Genomic DNA, 27,500 nt, shown 5'->3' on the forward strand with positions numbered 1-27,500 from the left:
ACAAACGCAAACAGGGGCGTAAAACATAACTTCCTTCCAACTTCGTTGCTGAGGTAAGAAAGGGGTTCAAACCCCACATGTCCACGAAGTTTCGTTGAAATTGGTTCAGCAGTTTTTGTGTAATGTTCTTCACAAACAAATAATTAACTAACATAACATTTGCCATTTACTTAACATTGCGATTACTTTCAAAGTACTTTTGCGTACTTGTACCTCGATGTACTTTATCAAAAATGATACAGATGCATACTTGAGTCATACCCAAAACACTACCAAATTTGGTCTAAATCGGTGAACTGGTTTCTGTGTAAAGTTGCTAGCAAGCTTCTTTTATACTACAGAGTTTGGTCGAAACCAGATCATTAGTTTGTTTGTAAAGTTACAAACAAACAAACATAAATAAAATGAACAGACAGGGGTGAACACATACCCACACAAGGGACCATACCTAAATCATTGAAAAGGAATCTCGGTGGAAGGTAGGATCCGATATAGCCCAAGGACTTGTGCAGGAGAGCGTGCTACTTGAAACAGCACATAGAGTGAGGAAAATGATGGATTCCTAAGGAAGTTGGATGTAACTCGGGATCCCACACTATAAAACTAACAGTATCTGCAGACTGTGATTAATCAATAATAATAATAAAATAATAATAATAATAATAATAATAATAATAATAATAATAACAATCAATAATAATAATAATTATAATAATAATAATAAATAATAATAATTATAATATTAATAATAACAATAATAATAATTAACAATAATAATAATAATAATAATAATAATAAAAACAATAATAATAATAATCAATAATAATAATTATAATAGTATTAATAATAACAATAATAATTAATAAAAATAACAATATTCATTATTATTATCATTATCATGATTATTATTATAATTATTATTATTATTATTATTATCATTATTACTATCATACAAATGATGTTCACAATATTAATAATAATAATAATAATAATAATAATAATAATAATAACAAAAATAATAAAAAATTATAATTTCTATAATAGAAATTACTATAATTTTTAAAATTTCAATGTAATAACAATAATAATGATGATGATATTACTATTAATCATTAGAACAAGAAATAATCTTTATTGTTGACGTTTTTATTAACATTGGTATCAATATTGATAATCTATTATATACATCATAACATATTTGTCCATTACATGTTTCTCTATCAACTCTCAGAAATATATTCGTGGTATTTAAGCGCTCATAATTACAGAAACTATGATATAATAACATATTTAATTTAAAAAATAGTTATTCCAGAATATTATACCGTAATAACTCCAATAATACCCCACTTTCGAACGTTTTACCTCAATATATTTGGAGCAAAGATGAACTTAAAGTCTATATTAGTTACCCATAATTCATGATTGTTTATGTTTTCTTTTATTTACAACTTTACTTTATAGAAAACGGTTACATGTGTGACTATAAAATTCATTCATGGCTTTAAAAAAATCTCTCTCTCTCTCTCTCTCTCTCTCTCTCTCTCTCTCTCTCTCTCTCTCTCTCTCTCTCTCTCTCTCTCTCTCTCTCTCGGGTATAAGAGTTCCAGAATGAGTTAGACAGGATCATAAGAACTCTCTACATGTTTAAACCAAATCACTATACCAAAGAGTAAATGGAGTCTCTGCCGATGGACTAAAAAGTCTTTGAGACATAAAAGAATCGACATCAGACATCAATTCTAGTACATTAACCTAAATATTCGACGCAGATTCTATACATATTAACCTATATTTGGCGTCTATGATAGTAACTGACCCCAGATTCGACGTCGATTCTAATCAAATAACCTAAATTCGACTTCGACTCTATTAACATATCCTAAATTCGACCTCGATTCTACTAAATAAAATACTCGACACTATATAGTTGATTTGTATACCGCCATGATCACCAAAGCAAGATGCTATAAGCCCAAAAGCTCCAAAGGGGGAAAAAAGCACAGTGAGGAAAGGAAAAAATGTAATAAAGTACAATAGGATAAAACAATTAAATAAGATGTTTCAAGAACATCAACATTAAAATAAATTTTTCATATAGAGATGAAAAAATTACTTAAGAAGGAACCTTCGAATCAATTATATTCTTGGAAAGTCAAAAAAGAAATTAAACAAAGTTGAAGAATTGATGTGAGGGCAGACAGAGATATGCATTAATGACAGAATAGATCTGGCTTTTCTGAGGTGGTTGAGACATGTGGGAAGAATCGACTAAATCTGATTTTTCTGAGGTGGTTGAGACATGTGGGAAGAATCAACTAAATCTGATTTATAGGTGGTTCAGACATGTGGAAAGAATCGACTAAATCTGATTTTTCTGAGGTGGTTGAGACATGTGGGAAGAATCGACTAAATCTGATTTTTCCGAGGTGGTTTAGACATGTGGGAAGAATCGATTGAATATGATTTTTCTGAGGTGGTTGAGACCTGTGAGAAGAATCGATTATATCTGATTTATCTGAGGTGGTTGAGACATGTGGGAAGAATCGACTAAATCTCATTTATCCGAGGTGGTTCATTCATGTGGGAAGAATCGACTAAATCTCATTTATCCGAGGTGGTTCATTCATGTGGGAAGAATCGAAAACAGAGGCCTGTGCGAGTGGAATAAGTCAGAACAGCAGACATTTTGTATGGCAGTTTGATACGTCATAGATGGAGACATTAACAATAACATTATGTTCTGGAGAATTTATTGAATACTGAGTTCATTCAGAACACAAAGGTTAAATGGTGAATGTAGCAGTGACTGCATTGATTGTTCAGAAGCCATCCTATTAAGATAAATAGCTAACGTGTATTATATATATATATATATATATATATATATATATATATATATATATATATATATATATATATATATATAGTCTATGTACGTGAGTATATATAGCAACGACAAATGCAGCTGTTTCTAGTCCATTGCAGGACAAATAAAATAACATTGGGTTTGGATAGTTTCCATCACCCCGCTGGCCAGTGCGGATTGGTGATGGTGGGAGATTTCCGTCTGATTTCTCACAGCGAACCAACCTAGTATGAACTGGCCCTGACCAGTACAGTTTTACTGATCATGATAATACACAAATGCTTTCACCACGTTAAGGTATCCCCACTCAGAAAAGATATTTAAAGGTGTGTGTATATATATATATATATATATATATATATATATATATATATATATATATATATATATATATATATATACATATAAATATATATAAATACATATATATAATATATATATATATATATATATATATATATATATATATATATACATACATACACATTTATATATATACTGTATATATATATATGATTATATATATACATATATAATATATATAATATATATACATACATACGCATTTATATATATATATATATATATATATATATATATATATATATATATATATATATTTATATTTATGCATACATATATAAACGTATATGTGTATATATATAAACTCCATATAACTTATCATATTATTTATATATATATATATATATATATATATATATTATATATATATATATATATATATATATATACATATATATATATATATATATATATATATATATATATATATATGTATGCATATATATATATAGATATTATATATATATATATATATATATATATATATATATATATATATATATATATATATAATCAGTAACTAACATATAATGTTCGTACATCCAATCAAAATAAAAAAAGTAATCTTAATTATATTAATTTATCAGCCAAAGATAAAAAATAATTTTTTATCCAATGGATAAAACATTTTACATTAACCTATAAAATACTAAAATATCAGCATAATAATATTATAAAATACTAAAATATCCGAATTCTATTATATAAAATATATAAATATTCCCCAGTCGAGTTTGTTTACATTAACAGTAAACAGAATGTTCGGCCTAACTTCTAAATCACACTCTTTGAATAACTAATACCTAATCCGTTCTAAAAAGCCTCTAAAATACAGTTCGATAATCTATTCATACATTCTGACGATTTCATGCATAATGAAATATGAATAAAGATAAATAAATAGATAATAATGAAAATTAAAGGACTTACGATTTCGAAAGCGCCGAGGCGGGAACTGTATATCCAAAAATCCAATGACTTTTAGCGTTTTATTCCGTAATTTAGGGAAATTCCTGGTCGTCATTGCTTCTAAAATACGCACGGACACTTCAATTATATATATTTTAGAAAGGAAACGCGAGACGAACACTATTTAAACACTAAAATCAGGAAAACTTGACGTCAACAACTCAGTAACTGAAGTTGTATTGGACGATGTGTGACGTCACGAGATTATCTAAACAGCTGATGTTGAAGCGTAGATTTTTGGTAGAGATTCTTACTAAAATATTAAGTTTATATTGAATAAAAGGTCTTTAAATTACAATATAAGCTCTTGTAATGCTTATAATATTTTATTTATTATTTAATTATTGAAGTTATAATACATAAAAGCACAGAATACACTATATTTAACATTATAATTGCAAATTTTTAAGACTCATTACTCACAAGAATATTTAATAAGAGTAGAAATCAAAAGGCTGTTTGACGTATTTCAATAATTTGAATAAGAATATATAATAAAAGACGCTGCTAAATATACACGTAAACAATTATTCATATCAATTATTTATTTTTTTAAATAATGTATTTAACCAGGATTATTCGTATGGCATTCAAATTATTTTTTTCTAATCTATCTGTCTATTATGTACCATTAAAATCTATCTTATGAAGGTTTAAATGTCACTCATGAATGGCAGACACAGGTTTAAATATCACCCATGAATGGCAGAGGAAAGGGACTATGACAATGCCCAAGCTAGGACCAGGGAGGGCCAGGCAATGACTGCTAACGCTGACTTAGCAGGTATGCCTTTGGGCTACCACAAATTCCTATCCCTAGCTCAGGCCTAAGTGGGTCTTGAACTCCAATCCAACAGACTGCCAACTATTAATGTTTCTAATGGACTACCACAAATACCCCAATTTGACTTTGAACTTGGGCCATTGCCTGGCCCTCCCTGGTCCTAACTTAAAGGAGTAAGTTTAGGCATTTTGGCAGTAAGATTATGTGACTGGCTGACCAGGGTCTTTAAGGTATCTAGGGGTAAGGGAAAAGTCCCTTAGGATTTTTTGTGATAAATATGATTGGAATAAAGGCTATTGCAAGAATCATATTACTTATTACTTAAGGGAATTTGCATAGCATGAACAAAAAAATGTGGCTTGGAAATAAAGTGAAAAATTTGTATTTGGCATAGTAAGTTAGCCAAGGTACCAGCCACCCATTGAGATACTACTGCTAGAGAGTTATTGTGTCCTTTGACAGGCTCGACAGTACTGCATTGCATCTTTCTCTCTAGTTACGACTCATTTTTCCTTTGCCTACACATGCACCGAATAGTCTGGCCTATTCTTTACATATTCTCCTCTGTCCTCATACACTTGGCAACACTGAGATTACCTAACAATTCTTCTTCTCTCAAAGGGTTAACTATGGCAATGTAATTATTTAGTGGCTACTTTCCTCTTAAGGGTAAGGGTAGAAGAGACTCTTTAGCTATGGTAAGCAGCTCTTCTAGGAGAAGGACACTCCAAAATTAAACCATTGTTCTCTAGTAGCGGGTAATGCCATACCCTCTGTACCATGGCCTTCCGATGTCTTGGGTTAAACTTCTCTTGCTTGAGGGTACACTCAGGCACATTATTCTATCTGTTTTCTTATTTCCTTTCCTCGCTGGGCTATTTTTCTTGTTTGAGCCTTTGGGTTTATAGCATCTTGCTTTTCCAACTAGGGTTGTAGCTTAGAAGTTAATAATAATAATAATAATAATAATAATAATAATAATAATAATACCGCACCCATTGTAGACAGTTTGGAAAAGCTACAGAAACAAGTAAAAGCCAATATATATATATATATATATATATATATATATATATATATATATATATATATATATATATATATATATGCAGGCTTATATAGAAGTTGTTGAACCAACTCTCCATTATGGAATCCAGTGTTGATGTTAAAAGTAAAGATTTTTTAACAATATGGCGCAATTTGTGTTGGGTGTTAAATGGACTGTTGAGGAGTCTTCTCTGTAAGTGTATGAGAGAGAGAGAGAGAGAGAGAGAGAGAGAGAGAGAGAGAGAGAGAGAGAGAGAGAGAGAGAGAGTATTGATAGTGGTAGTAGTAATCCGCTGTTATTGTTTGTCAAGGCCAAATACATAGGACTCTCTCTCTCTCTCTCTCTCTCTCTCTCTCTCTCTCTCTCTCTCTCTCTCTCTCTCTCTCAGGCACGTAAGCTCCGAATTCGTGCTACATTCGTACCGAGCTCGCCCGAATAGGCTTTACTTACATATGCACGAACTCCCTCTCTCTCTCGTACTTCAAACATCAACTTTTGCCCAAACTTGCTTTGGTTGGGTAAGGGCACGCCATTAGCCGTTCTCGCACGCACTCGCAGTTACGTGCACGCACTCTACAATCAGAGAGAGAGAGAGAGAGAGAGAGAGAGAGAGAGAGAGAGAGAGAGAGAGAGAGAGAGAATATGATTAATAAACAGAAGGTGTCTTCTTGCAATTTAGTCCAGGAAATTTGCATCTTGCTAATTGCATTCATAGCTGGTTGAGAATACTTAACTAGTTGAGTCTTACTACGTTTTCTTTACACACACACACACACACACACACACACACACACACACACACACACATATATATATATATATATATATATATATATATATATATATATATATATATATATATATATACATATATATATATTATATATATATATATATATATATATATATATATATATATATATATATATTAATGCTTCTTTATTCCACATTTTTTATGTTTTTGTGTCCAAAACTACAATTGAATAATTATAATTTAAAACCACATATACAAAAATCACATAGAAGAGTTTAGAGTTAAGAAATATATATAAAATATAAAGGTTTGGGGGAAGCCATAGGATAGCTACATTCTTGTCTGTTCACTAACTCCTCCCACTGAATTATTTTACATTAAGGTATCCGAGCTATTTTCTTTCTTTGATTTTGCATTTATATACATTATTCTATATGAAAACGTCATGATATAATCATAATACCATCATAAAATGTTTTAATTTTAATCTGATGTAGAAATAATAACATTAATAAGGAAATATAACTAAGAAATAAAAAAAAATAAAATCGTAAACAATGGTGGCAAAGTGATGTTGTGGTCTACAGCTTTTGTCATTAATATTATCATTTTTTACAGCTATTTTAACCGTATTTATAGCTCTGATAATGCTGAATTTAATCAATTATAATATCAATTTTTCTTAAATGTATTAATTATATAATAAAAGTTGCATAAATTATAGAAATTCGAAATAAATTACAAAAAAAAAAAGTAGTGAAAGTGAAGGCTACTACGTCTGACATTGAAATTATCAAATTTTATGACTATTTTAAGCATATTTATACCTATAAGAAGGCAAATATAAATAAATTTTAATAATTCTCCTTCATAAATGTACCAGATATATAAGAAAACACACAAAAATGATATAAAATGAAGTTAAGTAAAGAAAAGGAGAGCTGTTGTAAAACTCATACGCTTCTAGCAGACGACAGCCGAACGCCCTAGTAGCAGCAGACGACGCCAGAAGGCAGCCATGTGTTCAGTGTTTACCGAGTGTTTAGTGACAGCTGACCGCTTGTTGGTGGTGTACCATGGCCAAACACTCTATACAGTTCCCACCAGCTTCGTATTCCTTCCTGGCCCCTCTATTGTACCAGGTGAGTGTATTTAAGTGTATCTGAAGGTGTAATTGATTCGTCTAGGGACGAAAAGGGCGTGAAAATAGGTCAGATCGCCTGGGAGCTGTTTATGGGCGTGTGTTTTTGAATGGATGTCTGAACGTCTGTTTATGTCATTAATGGGATTATATTTTTCGGGAGGGGCCACTGGCCATGGGTTGCTAGTGCCTCATTATCCTTTATATATGATATTCTCTTTATTTATTAACCTTTATTCTTCCTTATACACGCTACGTCAAATGACCTTTGATAGATTCAAATCGTATGCTTCCTGTTTTTTTTTTTTTTTTTTATGTTCGATACAAGGCCCTCTTGTTCTGCCAGGGTTGGTTACGTGGGCGCCCCCTCCTACCCACTTACCCCCCCCCCACTCACACTGGGCGTGGGCATATGTGCCACCGATGCCTACTATCCTCGTCTCAGAAGTGGTTGGGCTGTGGATGTGTTCACACTGTCTTCTGGGTATAGGGGCATGGCTATTAGATTAAGGGCTGTTTGGGGCATGGCTATTTGACCTCAGGGTGTTTGGGGCATGGCTATGAAGTGGGTTGGCAGTGAGGGTATTTGCTCCTCCAATGCTAGTTGTCAGGTCATGTGGCAGGGTCATAAGGTCAATTTAGGCCTGGTTTATATTGGATTGACAAAGGTCACACATTTTATATATATATATATATATATATATATATATATATATATATATATATGTATATATATATATATATATATATATACATACATACATATGTGTATATATATATATATACGCACACACATATAGATTTATAAATTATCGTTTTGTATTTTAGCTATACAGGATAATAGCTAATAGCAGGGCTCCATACACATATATGGGCCTTCATATATCCCTCCACTCTAGGGTCACATAGCTATGACCTCAGTTGATACGATTGGTCGTGCATAAAGGAGGTTTTCATGAAAATTCCTGCTGACAGTCACAAGACGGGAATGTCAGACGATTTTACACAGTTGAAGGACAATGTAGAGCTCGAATCTTGTTAAATTCTCTGCACAGTTCCGTCCATGACTCGAATATAGCATCGGGCACTGTTGCCTAGGATAGTATTTGATATCTGCTGTTAAATGTTTAAAATATCCTCTGAGCAATTTTATTTTAGGCTATTTTAAGCATTAGTTTAAACTATTTTATTCTTTCGTTAGTTATTACTTAGCTGCAAAATACTTATGCATGCTATGCAAGAGAAAGTAGTCTGAGAAGAATTGGCAGGTCTATTTATATTTGTCTTGCATTGCTTACTCAACTATCATGCAGTTTTATCATAGTTAATTCTTAGTCATTTAATGCTCTTAGCTTAAACTATACCTTGAGGTTGATGAAGTTTTGGTATGACTTAAAAATTGGGCAAACATTTTGATGGTAGTTTTTTGTATTTCTAATGTACGATGGCTGTTATAATTGACTTTATTTTAAGCATGGAGTGTAATTTTAAAATGCAATTAATACTGTCAGATTCCTTTGGGCTCTCTCTTTTCTATTTATATACCCTTGGGTGTATCATTTCAGGAATTTCACAAAATCTTATTATTTGAAATTCTTTCTAAGTAAGAAACCTTTCATTTAAATGCAACTGGTGTATAGGCGACCTAACCTATCTTAGTGTTACATCTAGATGTGAAATGTATTCTCATCATACAATTATTCATTGCTTTTAAAAAACAATTTATTAGTTTTCATGATGCTTATTTTTTGCGATGTATTAATTCTGTGTTCATCTCGCGTGTGCCAAAGGCATCAAGTGAGGCTAGCTCGACGCCGGTTGACGATATGTCATCTAGAATTTATTCGTTTTATTTGCTTCTACAAATTTCATATCTTACTTTGGAAAAGCTTTCAGTATTTTTATTTGTCTCATTTTCATGCAAGATAATTTGCGGCACTAGTACATATTAGCAATTTTGTAAAGTACATTACAGTATACAGTATTTAATATTATGTAGACAATGAAATTACAGTACTGCACTTAATATACTATTGATATTTAAGATTTTGTATTGTACCATAGAAAAGCCTTCTGTAATTTTCTTTGACTTATTTTCATACAAAATTATTTTGCATTATCAATATTTGCTCTTGTGTAAATTACAGTATATCACATTATTCAGTATTATGTCAACAATGAAATTACTGTAAATATTACAAATTTCATATCATACTGTAGAAAATCCTTCAAATAATTTTCTTTGACTTATTTTCATACAAAATTATGTGAAATATTTGCTGCGTTGTATAGTACATTACAGCATATTCAATTTTGTGTAAACAATGAAATTACAAATAAAAAAATTTTGACTATCATGCAAACTCCAATGGAATCAGTTTACTCTTCTAGGAGAAGGACACTCCAAAATCAAATCATTGTTCCCTAGTCTTGGGTAGTGCCATAGCCTCTGTACCATGGTCTGCCACTGTCTTGGGTTAGAGTTCTCTTGCTAGAGGGTTCACTCGAACACACTATAGTCTATCTCGTTTCTCTTCCTCTTGCTATTTTCAAGTTTTTATAGTTGATATATGAAAGATTTATTTTGATATTATTGTTCTTAAACTTCCCTTGTAGTTTATTTCCTTATTTCCTATCCTCACTGGGCTATTTTCCTTGCTGGAGCCCTAGGGCGTATAGCATTCCGCTTTTCCAACTAGGGTTGTAGCTTAGCTAATAATGATAATAATAATATGGGATTAATGCTCTAATCTTTGTGGGAGAATGTCACTGCTATTAATTACAGTACAGTATTTGGATCTATTTCTATTTATTATTCCTGTAATTGGTTAAAAGAAATACGCCTTGTTATTTGGGGAACTTGTATTTTGGATTAACTTATGAAAATCATTGATTAAGATTTATAATTAAAGAGTTCTATCATCAGGTCTTTCCAATCACTGTATTGTGTCTTTGTCGGTAGTTGTGTTCATTTATAGAGATACGAAAGAACACTTAGTGTAGAACGTCTTGTTTATGGAATCATTCACATAGCGTCATGAATATTTGTCTTTTCTATTGGGTACATGAGATGGCCAAACATATTCGATAGAATACGTTATTGGCCGAGAAAATAGTTTTCATTTTCTGTGGGCTAGTCTCGGCAGTCCATCGGATATTATTCCATCTCTTAACCCTTTTACCCCCAGGCTATTTGGAACTTTCCAACCCTTAACCCCCAGGGGTTATTTTTTTTCAAGCACATTTTGCAGTATATATTTTTTTAAATTGCTCTAACAGCCTTAATTTTCGTCATAGAGAGGTCAGGTTGGTCTCATTCTCTTGGAAAATGCCTGAAGTTTCTCAAAAAATTATCAAAAATATGCAAAAAAAAAATGTAAATAGCAGTTTTTTGCAAGGACGTACCGGTACGTCCATGGGGGTAAGAGATGAGTTTTGTGAAACGTACCAGCACGTCCTTTTGGGGGTAAAAGGGTTACTGTATCAGAGCATATTTTTAATGAATGTCGACGCACAGTATATGATTTGAAATCGATTAAAATGAATATGGATGTTAATACAGTACAATTAGGTTGTGGGAAGCTGATATCATCTTGAGATGAATAAAGAAAAGAATTTCCTCATTAGAATCTAGAGATTGTTCATTAAACATTAATGCCTGTTTGTTCTTGAGGGTACGAGCGCATGTGGTCAAATTGATATTGGTGAGATCTATGAAAGGCAATTTAAGTTGATTATTGTTATAATAATTATCATTACTGTATTATTATTATTATTAGCTAAGTTACAACCCTAGTTGGAAAAGCTGGATGCTATAAGCCGAAAGGCATCACTAGTTCCCATTTAAGGTCACATAAGTTTCCTGTGAGTGTATTATAAGTAAGAATAGTTGTTTATGACCATTCTTTATCGGGAGTTTGCAGGAGATTACGTACGAAACACATCTTGGTTTTGTTGATGCCCGCCCGAATACTGACCAGACCCACCGTTGGGTTTCTTCACTAGTCGAGAGACTAGTCGAAGAAAAAACATGTAACTGCTTAGGATTCAGGGGCTGTTAATATCTGTGAATATCGTCCGCTGACTGACCTGAGGTGTTTTTATGATGTGAATGACATTCTTAAGCAAAACTTTTGTCAGTATCATCATGGTTATCTCCCTTCTTGGAAGATCCTTACTTGTCATAAGTGTGACCTACTAGGCATGCAGTTAATTCTAATAGTCATGCCTTCTCCTTCATGAGGCTCAATACTACACAGTATTCTAGATGTTTTATTCCAGCTGTGACCAAGTTGTGGATTGATCTTCCTAATCAGGCAGTTGAAATCGGTGGAACTTCAAGAGTTCAAACTTTCCGTGAATGTTTTTATGTTGAACAGGCTAACAAAAGTCTCGCTTTATAGTTTATTTATAAAGGATCTATTTCAATGGCATTACTGTTCTTAAAACATGTATACTGTATTTAATTATTCATTACTTCTCTTACAGTTTATTTATTTCTTTATTTCAATTCCGCACGGAGCTATTTTTCCCTGTTGGAGCTCATATAGGGCTTATAGCGTCCTACTTTTCCAACTAGGGTTGTAGCTTAGGTCGTAATAATGATAATATACATTAGAAAATAACCTATCTGCTTTCTGTATCTCAGCACGTAACAGTAGTCAAGTTCTCGGAATACATGCAGCATTATATTATGAATCGTCTGACACATCGTAAATGAGCTGTAGACCTCTCATTATGTGAGCTGTGATGCAAATGTAAGTGCGTACCGAATGCAAAACGGTGGGATGTTTCACTCAAGGAGGCATTAGTCTCAATAGGCTGAGGGGCGTAAAATGCGCGTCTACATACTTTAGTTGCTCATATGTTTTTTTTTTTTTTTATGATCAATACAATGTAACATTGCAGATTCTTTCCGCATTTCTGTGTCTTTGGCTCTCAGAGAGGAATTGTTTTTGAAGGCATTGAAACTTGGTATTTTTTTAATGGGTTTACTAATCCCAAACCTTTTCTAAGGTTAGGTTTTTATCGTGATCCTTCAGCCGTAGAATTTCCTTTTTTATAGGAAACTACAGTGAACCCTCGTTTATCGCGGTAGATAGGTTCCAGACGCGGGCGCGATAGGTGAAAATCCGCGAAGTAGTGACAGCATATTTACCTATTTATTTAACATGTATATTCGGACTTTTAAAACCTTCCCTTGTACGTAGTACTGTTAACAAACCACCCTTTACACCCTGTAATGTACAGAACACTTAATGCATGTACTACAGCACCCTAAACTAAAACAGGCACAAATATTAAAGGCGATTTTATATCATGTGTTTCCTAAACACCTAAAAAGCACGATAAAAAATGGCAACCAATGTTTTGTTTACGTTCATCTCTGATCATAATGAAGAAACAAACTCATTTAGTGTACACATATATGTACGTATGGTTAGTTTTTGCATCGATTATATTGATTATACAGTACTGTATGTTGATTTTTTTATTACCAATGTTTTAGTTTACGTATTTTTCTTAGGACTTCCAAATGAAATCTTTTTCTTTATGACGCCGCCTGAAACGACGGCGTGTACGCTCAGTAAACAACCACGCTCAGAACAAACAAGGCATTTAACACGCATGATGATAGTGATAAATAATGATACAGTACATACAGTATTTACAGTACAAAGCATTTACAAAATATGTTACCTTACAAATATAAATTATACAGTACTTGTACGTAGCAAAGCAGGAAAACAATTTGAGAGAGAGAGAGAGAGAGAGAGAGAGAGAGAGAGAGAGAGAGAGATTGTTTTACGTACGTAAATGTAAATTTTAAACAAAAAAAATATGATAGGTTACAACATGTAGACTTTTAAAACCTTCCCTTTAACTTAATGCATACAGTACGTACAGTACTAAACTATAAAACAGGTTAAAGTAAAAAATAAAGATTGTTACTGTACTCACCACGAAAGAAGTTCCAGAAAAACTTGAATGACGATGGCGATGAATTTGCTGCACAGTAGAAATGATGATGATGAAGCTGATGATGTGTTCTACTGTGCAGTCAATGATAGTATTTTACGTCTCTTCAGACGGAGGTGTCTTTTCCTGGGACACCTCTTCAACTTCTTCAATTTCTTCCGAAGGCGTACTAGCAGGAGGAACTGGCTCTTTTTTGCGAGGCTGAAAAAACATTGTGATCGGAAGTTGTTGCCGCTGCTTCTTTTTTCGATCCAAGAGCATCCTGTAGGGAGTCGTGATGTCATCGACCTTGTTGCAGAATTGCATCGAGCGAACCATATCCTCGTCCCACTCTTGCAACATTTCTTTCGCCTCCTTCATATGGTTGCAGAACTTGGCGAGCCGTTCTAATGTTAAGCCCGTTTCTTCTACATTTTCTTGGGTCTCTTCCTGGGTACCCTCACTCTCTTCCTCACTTGCCGATTTCGTCAGGTCTTCGAGGTCTGCGTCAGTTAGGGGCTGGGAATGGCAGTCCAACAACTCGTCGACGTCTTCAGTCGTCATGTCGCCAAACCCGTCACCCCCAATTATGGCAGCCAACTGCACAGATTTCCGTATTGCAGAGTGTTGGATTTCCGACGGAGTAAATCCCTTGTCGTCGTAAACAATATCGGGCCACAGCTTCTTCCAGCTCGCATTTACGGTTGCAGGTTTCATCTCTTGAAGTGCCTTTTGAATATTCTGCAGGCACGTGGCTATGGTGTACTGCCGCCAGTACGCCTTCAAGTTGAAGTCTTCATCCTCGTCATCTTGGGCAGCATCCACACACGCAACGAGGTCCGCCAAGGTATTCTTCGTGTAGAGGGCCTTGAACGCCCTGATAACCCCCTGGTCCATTGGTTGAATTAATGACGTGGTGTTGGGTGGCAGGAACTCAACCTGAACGCCCTCACGCGACAGGTCAGTTGCGTGTCCACCAGCGTTATCCATAAGGAGAAGGATCTTGAATGGCAAGCCCTTCTCTAAGAGATATTCATGGACTTGCGGGATGAAACACTGGTGGAACCAGTTGGAGGTCAGCATCTTCGTAATCCATGCTTTTTGATTATGCATCCAGTACACGGGAAGGAGATTCTTATTTTTGTTTTTCAAAGCGCGAGGATTTTTCGACTTATAAATAAGCCCCGGCTTTAACAAAAATCCAGCAGCATTGCCACACATCACGAGGGTAACGCGATCCTTGAATGCCTTAAAGCCAGAGGCTTTGGCTTCCTCTTTGAACAGGAAAGTTCGCGACGGCATTCTCTTCCAAAACAAGCCGGTTTCATCCATATTAAACACTTGTTCCGGCTTGTATCCACCTTCAGCGATAATGTTCTTGAAAGTCTGGTTCACGTAAGTTTCAGCAGCGGCAGTGTCAGCGGAAGCAGACTCCCCATGCAGGGAAACGCTTTTCAGGGCGAAGCGTTTCTGAAACTTCGCGAACCATCCTTTGCTGGCGGAAAAACGTTGTTTCTGACGCTGGGAATCAGTGGAGGTCCCTGGTTGAGGATCATCTACATCATCATCTTCTTCAGCATGGTCGCCATCGTCGTCATGAGGTTCCTTTGCCGCAAAATTCTCATACAAGCTCAAAGCCTTTGTTCGGATGGTGTTCGTATCCAACGCTATGTTCTTCTTCCGACAGTCGGCAATCCACACAGCTAAAGCACCTTCCATGCGTACGATCGTTTTATTACGCGTTGTAACGACTCGCTTCGCTGATCTGCTAAAGGTGATTGCAGCAGTCTTTCTAATGTTCGCCTCGTCCTTCCTGATGTAGCGAACGGTGGATTCGTTGATGCCAAAATGGCGGCCGGCGGCCGCGTAACTTCTACCATCTTTTAACATGTCGAGAAGCGTAACCTTCTCAGCTATCGTCATCATTCTTCGGTGGCGTTTAGGCTCACTACCAGCCTTACTAGAAGCAGAACGCTTGGGAGCCATTGTAACAGAAAGTTCAACAAAAAGTTCAACTTAAAACAGTCGCACACAGCACAGATTCAACTTCACAAACTTAAGAACGTCTACTCAGCAATACGCGGAAAGAGAAAGTGAACGATGCAGTCCCGCGAGAACTTTGATGCTGCGGGTAGAAGATGCGGGCAAAACACCAATCACAGGCTAGATAACAAAACTTGAGTTTTGATTCGTCATCTATCAGCGCTTGAACCAATCACAACCCGTCTTATACAGTACTATGGTGCGTTGGTTACTCATAGAAGATGTCCCGCGCACACTGAACGTACGTAGATTAAGTACAATACCGTAATAATAATAAATAATGATAATAATACTGTACAGTAATAATAATAATAATAATGATTAATAATAATAACAATAATAATTTTATTAACAACAACAACAATAATAATAATAATAACAATAATAATAAAAATTTACGTACGTACGCTATTTTACGCCTCTCTCTCTCTCTCTCTCTCTCTCTCTCTCTCTCTCTCTCTCTCGTACGCTTACAGTACTTATTCGAAATGTGATTTTTGCAACAAAGAATATTATTGGATGCAGTACTGTACTACGTACGTATACATACAAAAGATTCATGGAAAAGAAGCACATCCATTACAGTACACACCATTCTAATATGGTATGACTGCATCTGATTTGCGTTTCATGTTCGATTTAATTTTACTACGTACTGAATTATCGTATGATCACATTCTCTTTTCGTGTTTTATTTCTTTCTGTGCTGAATTATATATCATATGTAATGCAATGAACAATCAGTAAGAGCAGATATTACTATAATTACAGTATTAATGGAATTACAGGTAACAAAATATCGTATTTGGTTATCTTCAGATTTCGCGGTATTTTTGAATTTTCCGGAAAATCCGCGATATGTATATATATATGGGTTATGGGAAAACCCCGCGAAGTGGTGAATCCGCGATTGTCGAACCGCGAAGTAGCGAGGGTTCACTGTATAGAAAATATATAATCGATTTCTCATTCTTTATAATTTAACCCTTTTACCCCCAAAGGACGTACTGGTACGTTTTACAAAAGCCATCCCTTTACCCCCATGGACATACCGGTACGTCCTTGCAAAAAAATGCTATAAAATTTTTTTTTTTTTTCATATTTTTGATAATTTTTTTTTTTTAGAAAATTCAGGCATTTTCCAAGAGAATGAGACCAACCTGACCTCTCTATGACAAAAATTAAGCCTGTTAGAGCAATTTAAAAAAAATATACTGCAAGATATGCTGGGAAAAAAATAACCCCCTGGGGGTTAAGGGTTGGAAATTTCCAAATAGCCTGGGGGTAAAAGGGTTAAGTGTATAGAATCAACCTTTTTCAGGAAACGTCAGAAAATATGTAATTATTTTCCTAGAATGTTTTTTTAGGAAACTATAGCAAATATATAATCGATTTCTCATTCTTTGTAATTTAAGTTTATAAAATTAACCTTTTTTAGGAAACGGCAGAAGACATGTAATTATTTCCTCATTCTTCACAATACAAGTTACTAAGATCTGAACCGAACTGGCCTCCTAGTCTCCGATGCTCGTCCGGTGGAGCAGCGTACTATGAGCCTCGCGTTGTCTGCTGTCGGCAATGCTAAATTTCCTTTCCTTCTTTCCATTTAGCTCCTCCGACTTCGTTTTTCGGCGGAGAACAAGTCCTTCAGCAGAACCCAATAATTGTATAAGATGTATACAGAATTAGGCGAATTGAGGATTATTTTAGCCAAGAACGTATGTAATTGGTTGAGACAGGCGGAAACTTTCTTATTATATACATGTCAAATCAAATTGCTTTATGGGGAAAGGGTTATTTATCCTTGAAATACGATATTGCGAAGCTAGTTTTACAATTTACGAAATATTATGATTTAGTGTTACATTGCCGGGAGCGAAACCGCTTGGAAAGCAGGGTCGAAACTTGGTTTTAGGGTGAGATAAGGTTGCCGTTAGTTCCTTTAATGTCTGCAACCTCACCATCTTTGTAAGCTAAGGATGGGGGGTGTTTGGGGGAGCCTATAGGTCTACCTACTGAATCATCAGCAGCCATTACCTGGCCCTCCCTTGTCCTAGCTTGGGTAGAGATAGGGCTTGGGCACTGATCGTATGATATATGGTCAGTCTCTAGGGCATTGACCTGCTTACTAGGGCAGTGTGACTGTCCCTTGCCTCTGCCATTCATGAGCGGGGGCCTTAATGCGAGGTGATCACAAGGGACCATATCCAATCCAGTAGGTAAGGATACGACTCTTAGTTTAGGTTGAGATGGGGAACCGTAGGTTAGGTAATCTCCTTATGTTTGTATCCCTTTCGTTATGTCTAAAATTTGAAAAATATAACTTTACCCTAGTTATTTCCATCAGAACAGTTCAAAGCACCTATAAATACGCCAAAAACATTTCCTATTTATTTCATTAGGAATATTGTAGTACAGTAAATGTTTACCCACATTTTTAATTATAGCCCAGTCTGCCCAAACCAACTACAAAGGCTCCTTAGACTCTAATAGTGGAGGAAATAAATGTAATATCTTAACCACTATCTGTAACTTTGGAAGGGTTCAAGGCCATATACTCTACCCTATACAGGGTTAACCGATACTGTATATAGAATGTTATTTCTGAGTGGGGATACCTTTACGTTGTGAAAGGGTTTGTGTATTGCCATGATCAGCAAAGCTGTACTAGTCAGGCCACCCATACTAGGTTTGTTTGCTGTGAGCAAGTAGACGAAAGTCTCCCATCACCAATCTGCACTGGTCCGCGGGTCGATAAAAACTGGCCAAATCCCTGATATGAATTATTGTTATGTCTGAGACCTTTGCCCTGCGGTAGACTAGAAACATCTGCATTTGTTGATATTGTTGTATATGGAAGCGTCCTGCGGGGTGCCGGGCCTCATTCCTACAGCTTCGTAAGATGTACGGGAAGGTGGAGGCACCGTGTCCAAAATGAGCACCGTTCCTAGTTCAGGTGTCTTACGAGTTTCAAGCACTCTCCTCCATTCTGTTCATTTTAGTGGGCAATCCAACTGACTGACATTCCTCCCCTTTAGTATTTTACTTTGGATTTCCTATCGCAGGCTTCGCATTCTCAGAACTTCGGCCTGTATTTCATTTCGTCGTGGAAGGTCCGTGACAATCCAAAGAACCCTTGATATTTTCCCTGTTGGAGCCCCTGGGCTTATAACATCTTGTTTTTCCAACTAGGGTTGTAGCTTAGCAAATAATGATAATAATAATAATAGGCATTAGTATAAATAGCCATTTGCTCTTCCGACAGATTAAGCAACGAGTATTAAACCACTGGCTGTTACAGCAGAGCCTTCTAGGCTGTAGACTCTTCTTTTCTTTTCCATAATTTGCAGGTGCGAATGTAATGGCTCTTTGGCCTGCAAATCAAATGGGTTAGTAATACTGCGGCCCAAGTGGTGTATTAGTATCCTGTTGCAGCCTGTATTTTTGTTATGCTGCTCTATGTGTGTGTGTATTTTAGATTTCTTTTGTATTAAACATGTTTTATCCCACACAAGGTGTATTTACATACACCTTTATACATTAAACCATATTGAGTTGAGATGTATATGTAATCTTGGTACTGTATCTTCTGTACACTATAGCAGGGTCGGCCGCTCGAGTTAACTCTTTCCATCTGTTTATTCCTTGCATCGTCTTCCCAAAGTCCCACCACATTCTTATCTTTCCCCACCACATCCATGTGTAGGATTAGCTGATGCCCCTCCCTTAGCTATTCTTAGCCTTTTACAACATTTACAATGCTTCCAGAAAGCTAAAATCACAGGCTGCGAGCCCAACATGCACTTAATGCACAGCCTCTCCAATGTTATAATGGTTCTAGAAGGCTAAAATAATGCTTAAAATGCTTCTAGAAGGCTAAAATAATGTTTAAAATGCTTCTAGAAGGCTAAAATAATGTTTAAAATGCTTCCTGAAGGCTAAAATAACATTAAAATGCTTCTAGAAGACTAAAATAACTTTTGAAATGCTTCTAGAAGGCTAAAATAATGCTTAAAATTATTCTAGAAGTCTAAAATAACTTTTGAAATGCTTCTAGAAGGCTAAAATAATGCTTAAAATGCTTCTAGAAGGCTAAAATAATGCTTAAAATGCTTCTAGAAGGCTAAAATAATGTTTGAAATGCTTCCAGAAGGCTAAAATAACATTAAAATGCTTCCAGAAGACTAAAATAACTTTTGAAATGCTTCTAGAAGGCTAAAAGGTTAAAAATGCTTCCAGAACACTAAAAGCACTACCAGATCATTGCTCAGTCAGCTTCAGTGATGTTTACAACGCTTCCCGAAGGCTCAAATCACCAACAGTTCTTTCCTCAAACAGCCTCTATAATGTTTATAACGCTTTCCAGAAGGTTGAAATCACTCTCTTGATTGGCTTCACCTCCTCTCTTCTTATTACTTGGCCATAGTATCTCAAACTATGTTTGTGGCAGCCTGATGGAAACATCCCTGCTTGGCGTTCAGCTGCTCTAGTTTGATAATTGCCTGCGTGTACATCCTTACTATCCTTGTGAGCTCGTGGTGGGTTGTTTGGGTGAAACCTTTAGGTCTACCCACTGAATCCACAGCTGTCGTTGCCTGGCTTTCCCTTGTCCTAGCTTTGGTAGAGAGTGGGCTTGGGTGCTGATCGTATGTATATACGGTCAGTCTCTAGGCTGTGCATGAGCGACTTTTAAACTTAGCCTTATATTTTATATGACTTATAAATACTTCTTATATCTTGACTCTCCTTTCTAGTTGTGATATTTAAGCAATTCTTGGTACTGTATACTCTACTATGATTTTGCAAATGACCGTTAGAGTACCATTTTATGCTGTACATCTATTACAGCAGAAAACATCCTGTTATCGTATCATCAGCATCATCATCTCCTACACCTATTGATGCAAAGGGCATCGGTTAGATTTCGCCAGTCATCTCTATCTTGAGCTTTTGATTCAATACTTCTCCATTCATTGTCTCCCACTTCACACTTCATAGTCCTGAGCCATGTAGGCCCTCGTGACTGACCATTTATACTTATGAACAGCACCCAAGCCCACTCTCCACCCAAACTAGGATAGGGGGGGGGGGGTTGCAGGGGCAGGCAATGGCTGCTGACAACTCAGGGGGTGGACCTTTCGGCTCCCGTACACCCCAAATCCTTAGCTCGTAAGGATTTGGGTAGCATACACTAAAAGAAATGAGCTTGAGCGGGTCTTGAACCCAAGTCCAGCAGATTGCTAGATGTTTCTCTTCCTTTAAAAGAGGACATTGCTAATAGACTTGCGGTACTGTATGTAGACTTCAGTTACGAGCGGCAGAAGATAAGAGCGAAGTCTGAAAAATGGAAAGAGAGAGGCAGCAAGGCTTATTTTGATAAGAAAGAAAATTCCCAGGGTTAATCTCCTCGTGGAATGGCGCATTCAATACGGATAACACACACAGCTGTAATTTTCCTTGGTGCCACTGTACCGTCAAATTGAGAGGCCTTAATATTCTACTTAATCGGTACACCTGCCCTAACTCTTTCACTCACTCTAACCTTGAAATCTGTAATTATGTGGTAATACGTCTCCATAACCACTTTATCTGTAAATTATTTATTGGGCCACATTTTGAAAATTAATGCTTCCTTGAAGGTAGTGCGTTCTCAGAACGATCTGCGTTTTCTACTGCCGTTTGACGTCAGAAGCTTTTGGATGCCGCCGGAGTGGACCCTTTTTTTATGTTTTGATAAAATATTGTATTATAACATCCTCACTTTGAGGAATTCGCTATCTTATCTAGCAGCTGTTAATATGTCTTATCATGCTACTTTTGTGAATTGCAGCTTTTTTCATATCATATCATTTGAGATATCTTTCTGCAGCGGTGGAAACGTAGTATTTTCAACTTGGATCTCTTAATGACTTTTGTATTTTAACCTCCACCAATGAAGTTGGAAGGAGGTTATGTTTTCGCCCTTGTTTGTGTGTTTATAATTTGTGATTGTTTGTGAAGAGCTTCCTGGCAACAATTTTAATCGTAGAGTGATGAAACTTGCAGGGATTAACTGTCATGTAAAAAGCTGGAAATGATTTAATTTTGGAAGGTCTAGGCCACGGTAAAGCAAAATTTCCAATTCACGTAATCAGTTATAACTTCAGACATCGTTGTCACAGAGACTTCAAACTTGATTCATATTTGAGTGTATGAAAATCCACGCCAGTTAATACATGTTAAGGTCAAAGGTCAAGCAAAAGGTTGAGAAATGAGCTGCCGTGGCAGAGGTCTGCGCTCTACTGAGTGCCCCTCTAGTTCTTGGATCTTTTTCATTTGAATTTAATATCAGACAAAGTTAACAGTCTTATGAAACTACAATTTTATTTCTTTTATCTATAGTGGTCTGAGTGGTAACGTCCCTGACTGGTGAACGCCAGACTGGGGTTCGAGTCCCAGTCAAACTCTTTAGTTCCTTTGGTCGCTGCAACCTCACCATCTTTGTGAGCTAAGGATGTGGGGTTTGGGAAGCCTATAGGTCTATCTGCTGAGTCATCAGCAGCTATTGCCTGGCCCTTCTTGGTCCTAGATTTGGGGGCTGATTGTACAGTATGCGTGCAATGAATTGACGCTTTAACCCAAGGTTCACACCTTTTTTCAAAAAGTCTTGGATCCTCACAAATCCCCCTAAAAAGCATGTAACAAGCCGACGTTTTTTCCGGACGTAGTGTCAACAATTGTGGAGACTTTAGCATATGCTTTGTTTACCTCAGTTACACTTGGTTCTTTGTGGCGATTGGAATTGTGTTTTTTGTGTCCTGCTTTTTATCCCCTTTTGGGTTCGTGTTACCCTGCAATTGTGAGGCTCCAAGACTTTTTAAAAAAAGGTGTGAACCTTGGATTAAGGCGTCAAATCATTCCATGCATACTGTATATAAAATGGTCATTGTCCTGCTTGATAGGGCAATGTCACTGTCCCTTGCCTCTGCCATTCATGAGCAGTTTTTAAACCTTTAAAGAGGACTGAGAATCATCTTAGTGTTTGCGATATATGTGGCCTTTATTCAATGGTAGAGTAATAAATCTTTTATTACTCTATACCTTATTCATCATGACTGTCCACTGTCTGGTTTTATGCTCCTTCAAAGGTATAAAGATCACTCATGAATGGCAGAGGCAAGGGACAGTGACAATGCAATAGAGACTGACCTTACATACATATGATCAGTACCGAAACCCCCTCTTCCCACCGAAAGCTAGGACCAGGGAGGGCCAGGCAATGGTTACTTGCAGGCACTACCAGAAACTATCAAAAGTGAGCGGGTCTTGAACCCCTGTCCAGTAGATCGCCAGGTAGGAACGTTTCCAGTAGATACAATCAGGCGTGATTTATTTTCCTGTACAGTACATTAATTTTAGAGCATATAGAAGTATACTGTAGTAGCCTACAGTCAAAGGGTAGAAGCAACAAATAGAGAGTGATGGGTTTAGGTGACTTTCTTAACAGTAGGAAATTATACAGGATTCAAAACAGCGGGGAGGACCCAGTAGATATCAGTCCAAATCCCATTAAGGGAAGACCTGTATTCAAATCATTAAAAGGGTCGAGTGAAATTTATGTGTATGTAACGGCATGTACAGTGATCAGAGGAGAATGAATATTTACATATCAGGCATTTACATATGTATACATACCACCACACATAATGTATCAGAGGGTGGGTAGAACATATGCGTACCAACATGTATGCTATAGCAGAGGGTGGGTACAGTGTATTAGGGTGCGTATGTCAGGATGCCAGAAAACCTCAAATCAATCAATCAGTCGGTGCATAGAACTCGTGCATTCCAACACGTACACTGTATTAGAGGGTGGGTAAAACTTATACCTACCAGCATTCTAGTGTATTAGAGGTTGGGTAAAACTTATACCTACCAGCACTCTAGTGTATTAGAGGGTGGGTAAAACTTATACCTACCAGCACTCTAGTGTATTAGAGGGTGGGTAAAACTTATATCTACCAGCACGTACTGTGTATCAATGTGCGTAGAACTTGTGCGTACCAACACGTACACTGTATCAGGAAGTGGGTAAAACTTATATCTACTAGTACGTACAGTGTATCAGAGGTTGGGTAAAACTTATACCTACCAGCACTCTAGTGTATTAGAGGGTAGGTTAAACTTGTATCTACCAGCACGTACTGTGTATCAATGTGCGTAGAACTTGTGCGTACCAACACGTACACTGTATCAGGAAGTGGGTAAAACTTATATCTACTAGTACGTACAGTGTATCAGAGGTTGGGTAAAACTTATACCTACTAGCACTATAGTGTATTAGAGGGTGGGTAAAACTTATATCTACCAGCACGTACAGTACTGTGTATCAATGTGCGTAGAACTTGTGCGTACCAACACATACACTGTATAAGGAGGTGGGTAAAACTTATATCTACTAGTACGTACAGTGTATCAGAGGGTGTGTAAAACTTATACCTACCAGCACTCTAGTGTAGTAGAGGGTGGGTAAAACTTATATCTACCAGCACATACTGTGTATCAATGTGCGTACCAACTCGTACACTGTATCAGGAGGTGGGTAAAACTTATATCTACCAGTACGTACAGTGTATCAAAGGGTGGATATGATTTATACATACCAGCATGTAAAATGTCTCAGAGGTTGGATAGAACTTATACGTACCAGCACATACATTTTATCAGAAGGTTGATAGAACTATATATCAGTGGATGGGATAAATCTATAGCATCCGTAACAAGTTGTACAATTGATCAGCAGGCGAGTGGAGAACACTGGAATGAATGATAGAAAACATCCTTTTTTGCAGTGCTGAAACTTCTTACTTGTACCATTTGTAAATCATCTTCTGATTTCACTCCTCTCTTCCCCTGACGCGTCACATCCTCTACCATCAAGAGTTAGTTTGTTACCTCAGCCAATGAAGTTGGAGGGAGGTTATGTTTTCGCCCCTGTTTGTCTGTTTGTTTGTGAACAGCTTCCTGGCCACAATTTAAATCATAGAGTAATGAAACTTGCAGGGATTAACTATTATGTTAAAAGCTGGAAATGATTAAGTTTTTGAAGGTCAAGGTCACGGTCCAGCAAAATGTCGTATTCACGTAATCAGCCATAAGTTTGGACATCGTTGTCCAAACTTGGTTCATATTTGAGTGTATGGAAATCCATGGAATTAATTCATGCTAAGGTCAAAGGTCATGGTCGCAAAATAAGCTATCGCGGCGGAGGTCTGCGATCTACTGAGTGCCCCTCTAGTTTTTTACTTCTTTTTGAGCTAGTCCCTCAACTTAGTGAGAACACAGAAGGTTTTTTAAGCAATGTATATTATTAAGTAGGGCTCTGCAGGGGCAGCACCACCTGCATTGCTTTACTATACAGTACTTTCATTCATGTCTTTTGAACTCTTAACGTAACATATATCTTTCCCTGATTTTAATCGCGTGTCGCCAATCGTGTTGTAACGTTCTGCAAAATCTCGCTAGCGGGAAATTATTATTATTATTATTATAATTATGAATCATTATTATTAATTACTGTACTGTATTATTATTAATATTTATTATTAATAATAATTATTATTTTATATTATTATTATCATTATTATTATTAATAATGATGATTGTCTTTATTATTGTTATTATTATTATTATTATTATTATTATTATTATTATTATTATTATTATCATCATCTTCATCAAATGCTATTATTATTATCATTCAAAAATATTATTTTTATTATTGATAATTTATATCATTATTAATAATGATGATTGTCATTATTATTGTTATTATTATTATTATTATTATTATTATTATCATCATCATCTTCAACAAATGCTATCATTATTGTTATTAATAATTATTATTAATAATAATAATAATAATAATAATAATAATAATAATAATAGTTATTATTTTCATTATTATTATTAATACTAATTTATGTGATACACATGGCATAATCTTTCTGTTTTTCATTTGTATACTGTATCTTTCCATCAGTGCAAAATATCATACAGGGCAGGTGTCTTACCACTAACAAGAAATTATCAAGACCAACAGATACAGTAATGTACAATCTATAAGCCTTTATCTTTGTCTCATTTTATGGCTATGCCTAACCTTTCAAATGATAAATCTTACCATTAAAATGATAGTACGAACGTAAACCCACGAGTTATCGAGACATACCTTGCCATGACAATTGAACGGTATTAATTTAATAGTCCTTTTATATTCACTGATCTTAGGGGATTATAGTACGTACCTAGTTCCCGACGGGTAAGTTCATGTAACTCCGCAAAATTGAAAGCTTAAAGGAATGAGTGACTCAGCAATTCTTCAACCTTTTCTGAAAGGTCTAATATAAGGAAAGTTCTATCTATAGATATTTCCTTCGTCGACGCTCGCGACAATTACCATATTGCCAAGAATGTCCGAAGCTCGTGAGTTATGAAAATATGGTGGAAAGATTTTACTTTTTAAAGGCGGAAAATAAAATATCAACGCTGAATATTCTCAATTTTTACGTCTGTTAACTGGGTTGATTTACAAATGGTACGTCTGTTAACTGGATTGATTTACAAATGGTACGTCTGTTAACTGGATTGGTTTACAAGTGGTACGTCTGTTAACTGGATTGGTTTACAAGTGGTACGTCTGTTAACTGGATTGGTTTACAAGTGGTACGTCTGTTAACTGGATTGGTTTACAAATGGTACGTCTGTTAACGGGATTGATTTACAAATGGTACGTCTGTTAACTGGATTGATTTACAAATGGTACGTCTGTTAACGGGATTGATTTACAAATGGTACGTCTGTTAACTGGATTGATTTACAAATGGTACGTCTGTTAACTGGATTGATTTACAAATGGTACGTCTGTTAGCTGGACTGATTTACTAATGGTACATCTGTTAACTGGACTGATTTACAAATGGTACGTCTGTTAACTGGACTGATTTACTAATGGTACGTCTGTTAACTGGATTGATTTACAAATGGTACGTCTGGTAGCTGGATTGATTTAAAGATTTACATCTATTAACTGGATTTATTTGAAAAAAACTATGTCTATTTTCTGGATTTATTTAAGAATTTTACGTTGAATTACTGGATTTGTTAAAAAAATTATACGTCTTATTAACCGAGATAATTTAAAAAATTTTACGTCTTGTAAAAATTAATTAAAGATATATCTATTAACTGGATTAATTTGAAAAATTTACGTCTTTTAACTAGATTTATTTAAAAAGAATTTACTTTGATTAACTTGATATATTTTGAAATTTTACATGTATTATCTGGACTTTAAAATTAACTGGATTCATTGAGAAAATTTACGTCTATTAACTGGATTAATTTAAAAAAAGATTTCATGTCCTGCATTTATTTTTAAAAATTATCTAAACTGTATTTATTAAAAATTTCTACTCCTATTAACTGGATTAATTAATAATGCACACTCCGTAGTAGCAAGATTTTCCCAAAACATTATGTCATAGCTGACAAGAAAATTTGTTGCTTTTTAGGTCACTTTTCTTCATT

The 27,500-nt window shown here is 35.5% G+C and overlaps 1 protein-coding gene across 1 annotated transcript in view; it reads left to right on the plus strand.

Moving 5' to 3' along the window:
- Nucleotides 1-7,772: 7,772 nt before the first annotated feature.
- The window catches only part of IP3K1 (inositol-trisphosphate 3-kinase-like protein), a 53,872-nt gene continuing 34,144 nt past the window's right edge, over nucleotides 7,773-27,500 (plus strand). The window contains exon 1 of the mRNA XM_068349007.1: nucleotides 7,773-7,929. Coding sequence (XP_068205108.1) covers nucleotides 7,864-7,929 — 66 coding nt within the window. The 5' untranslated portion in view covers nucleotides 7,773-7,863. The remainder of the gene's footprint in view (nucleotides 7,930-27,500) is intronic.

The sequence above is a fragment of the Palaemon carinicauda genome, chromosome 25 (assembly GCF_036898095.1).
Source record: "Palaemon carinicauda isolate YSFRI2023 chromosome 25, ASM3689809v2, whole genome shotgun sequence".
Lineage (NCBI taxonomy): Eukaryota > Metazoa > Arthropoda > Malacostraca > Decapoda > Palaemonidae > Palaemon > Palaemon carinicauda.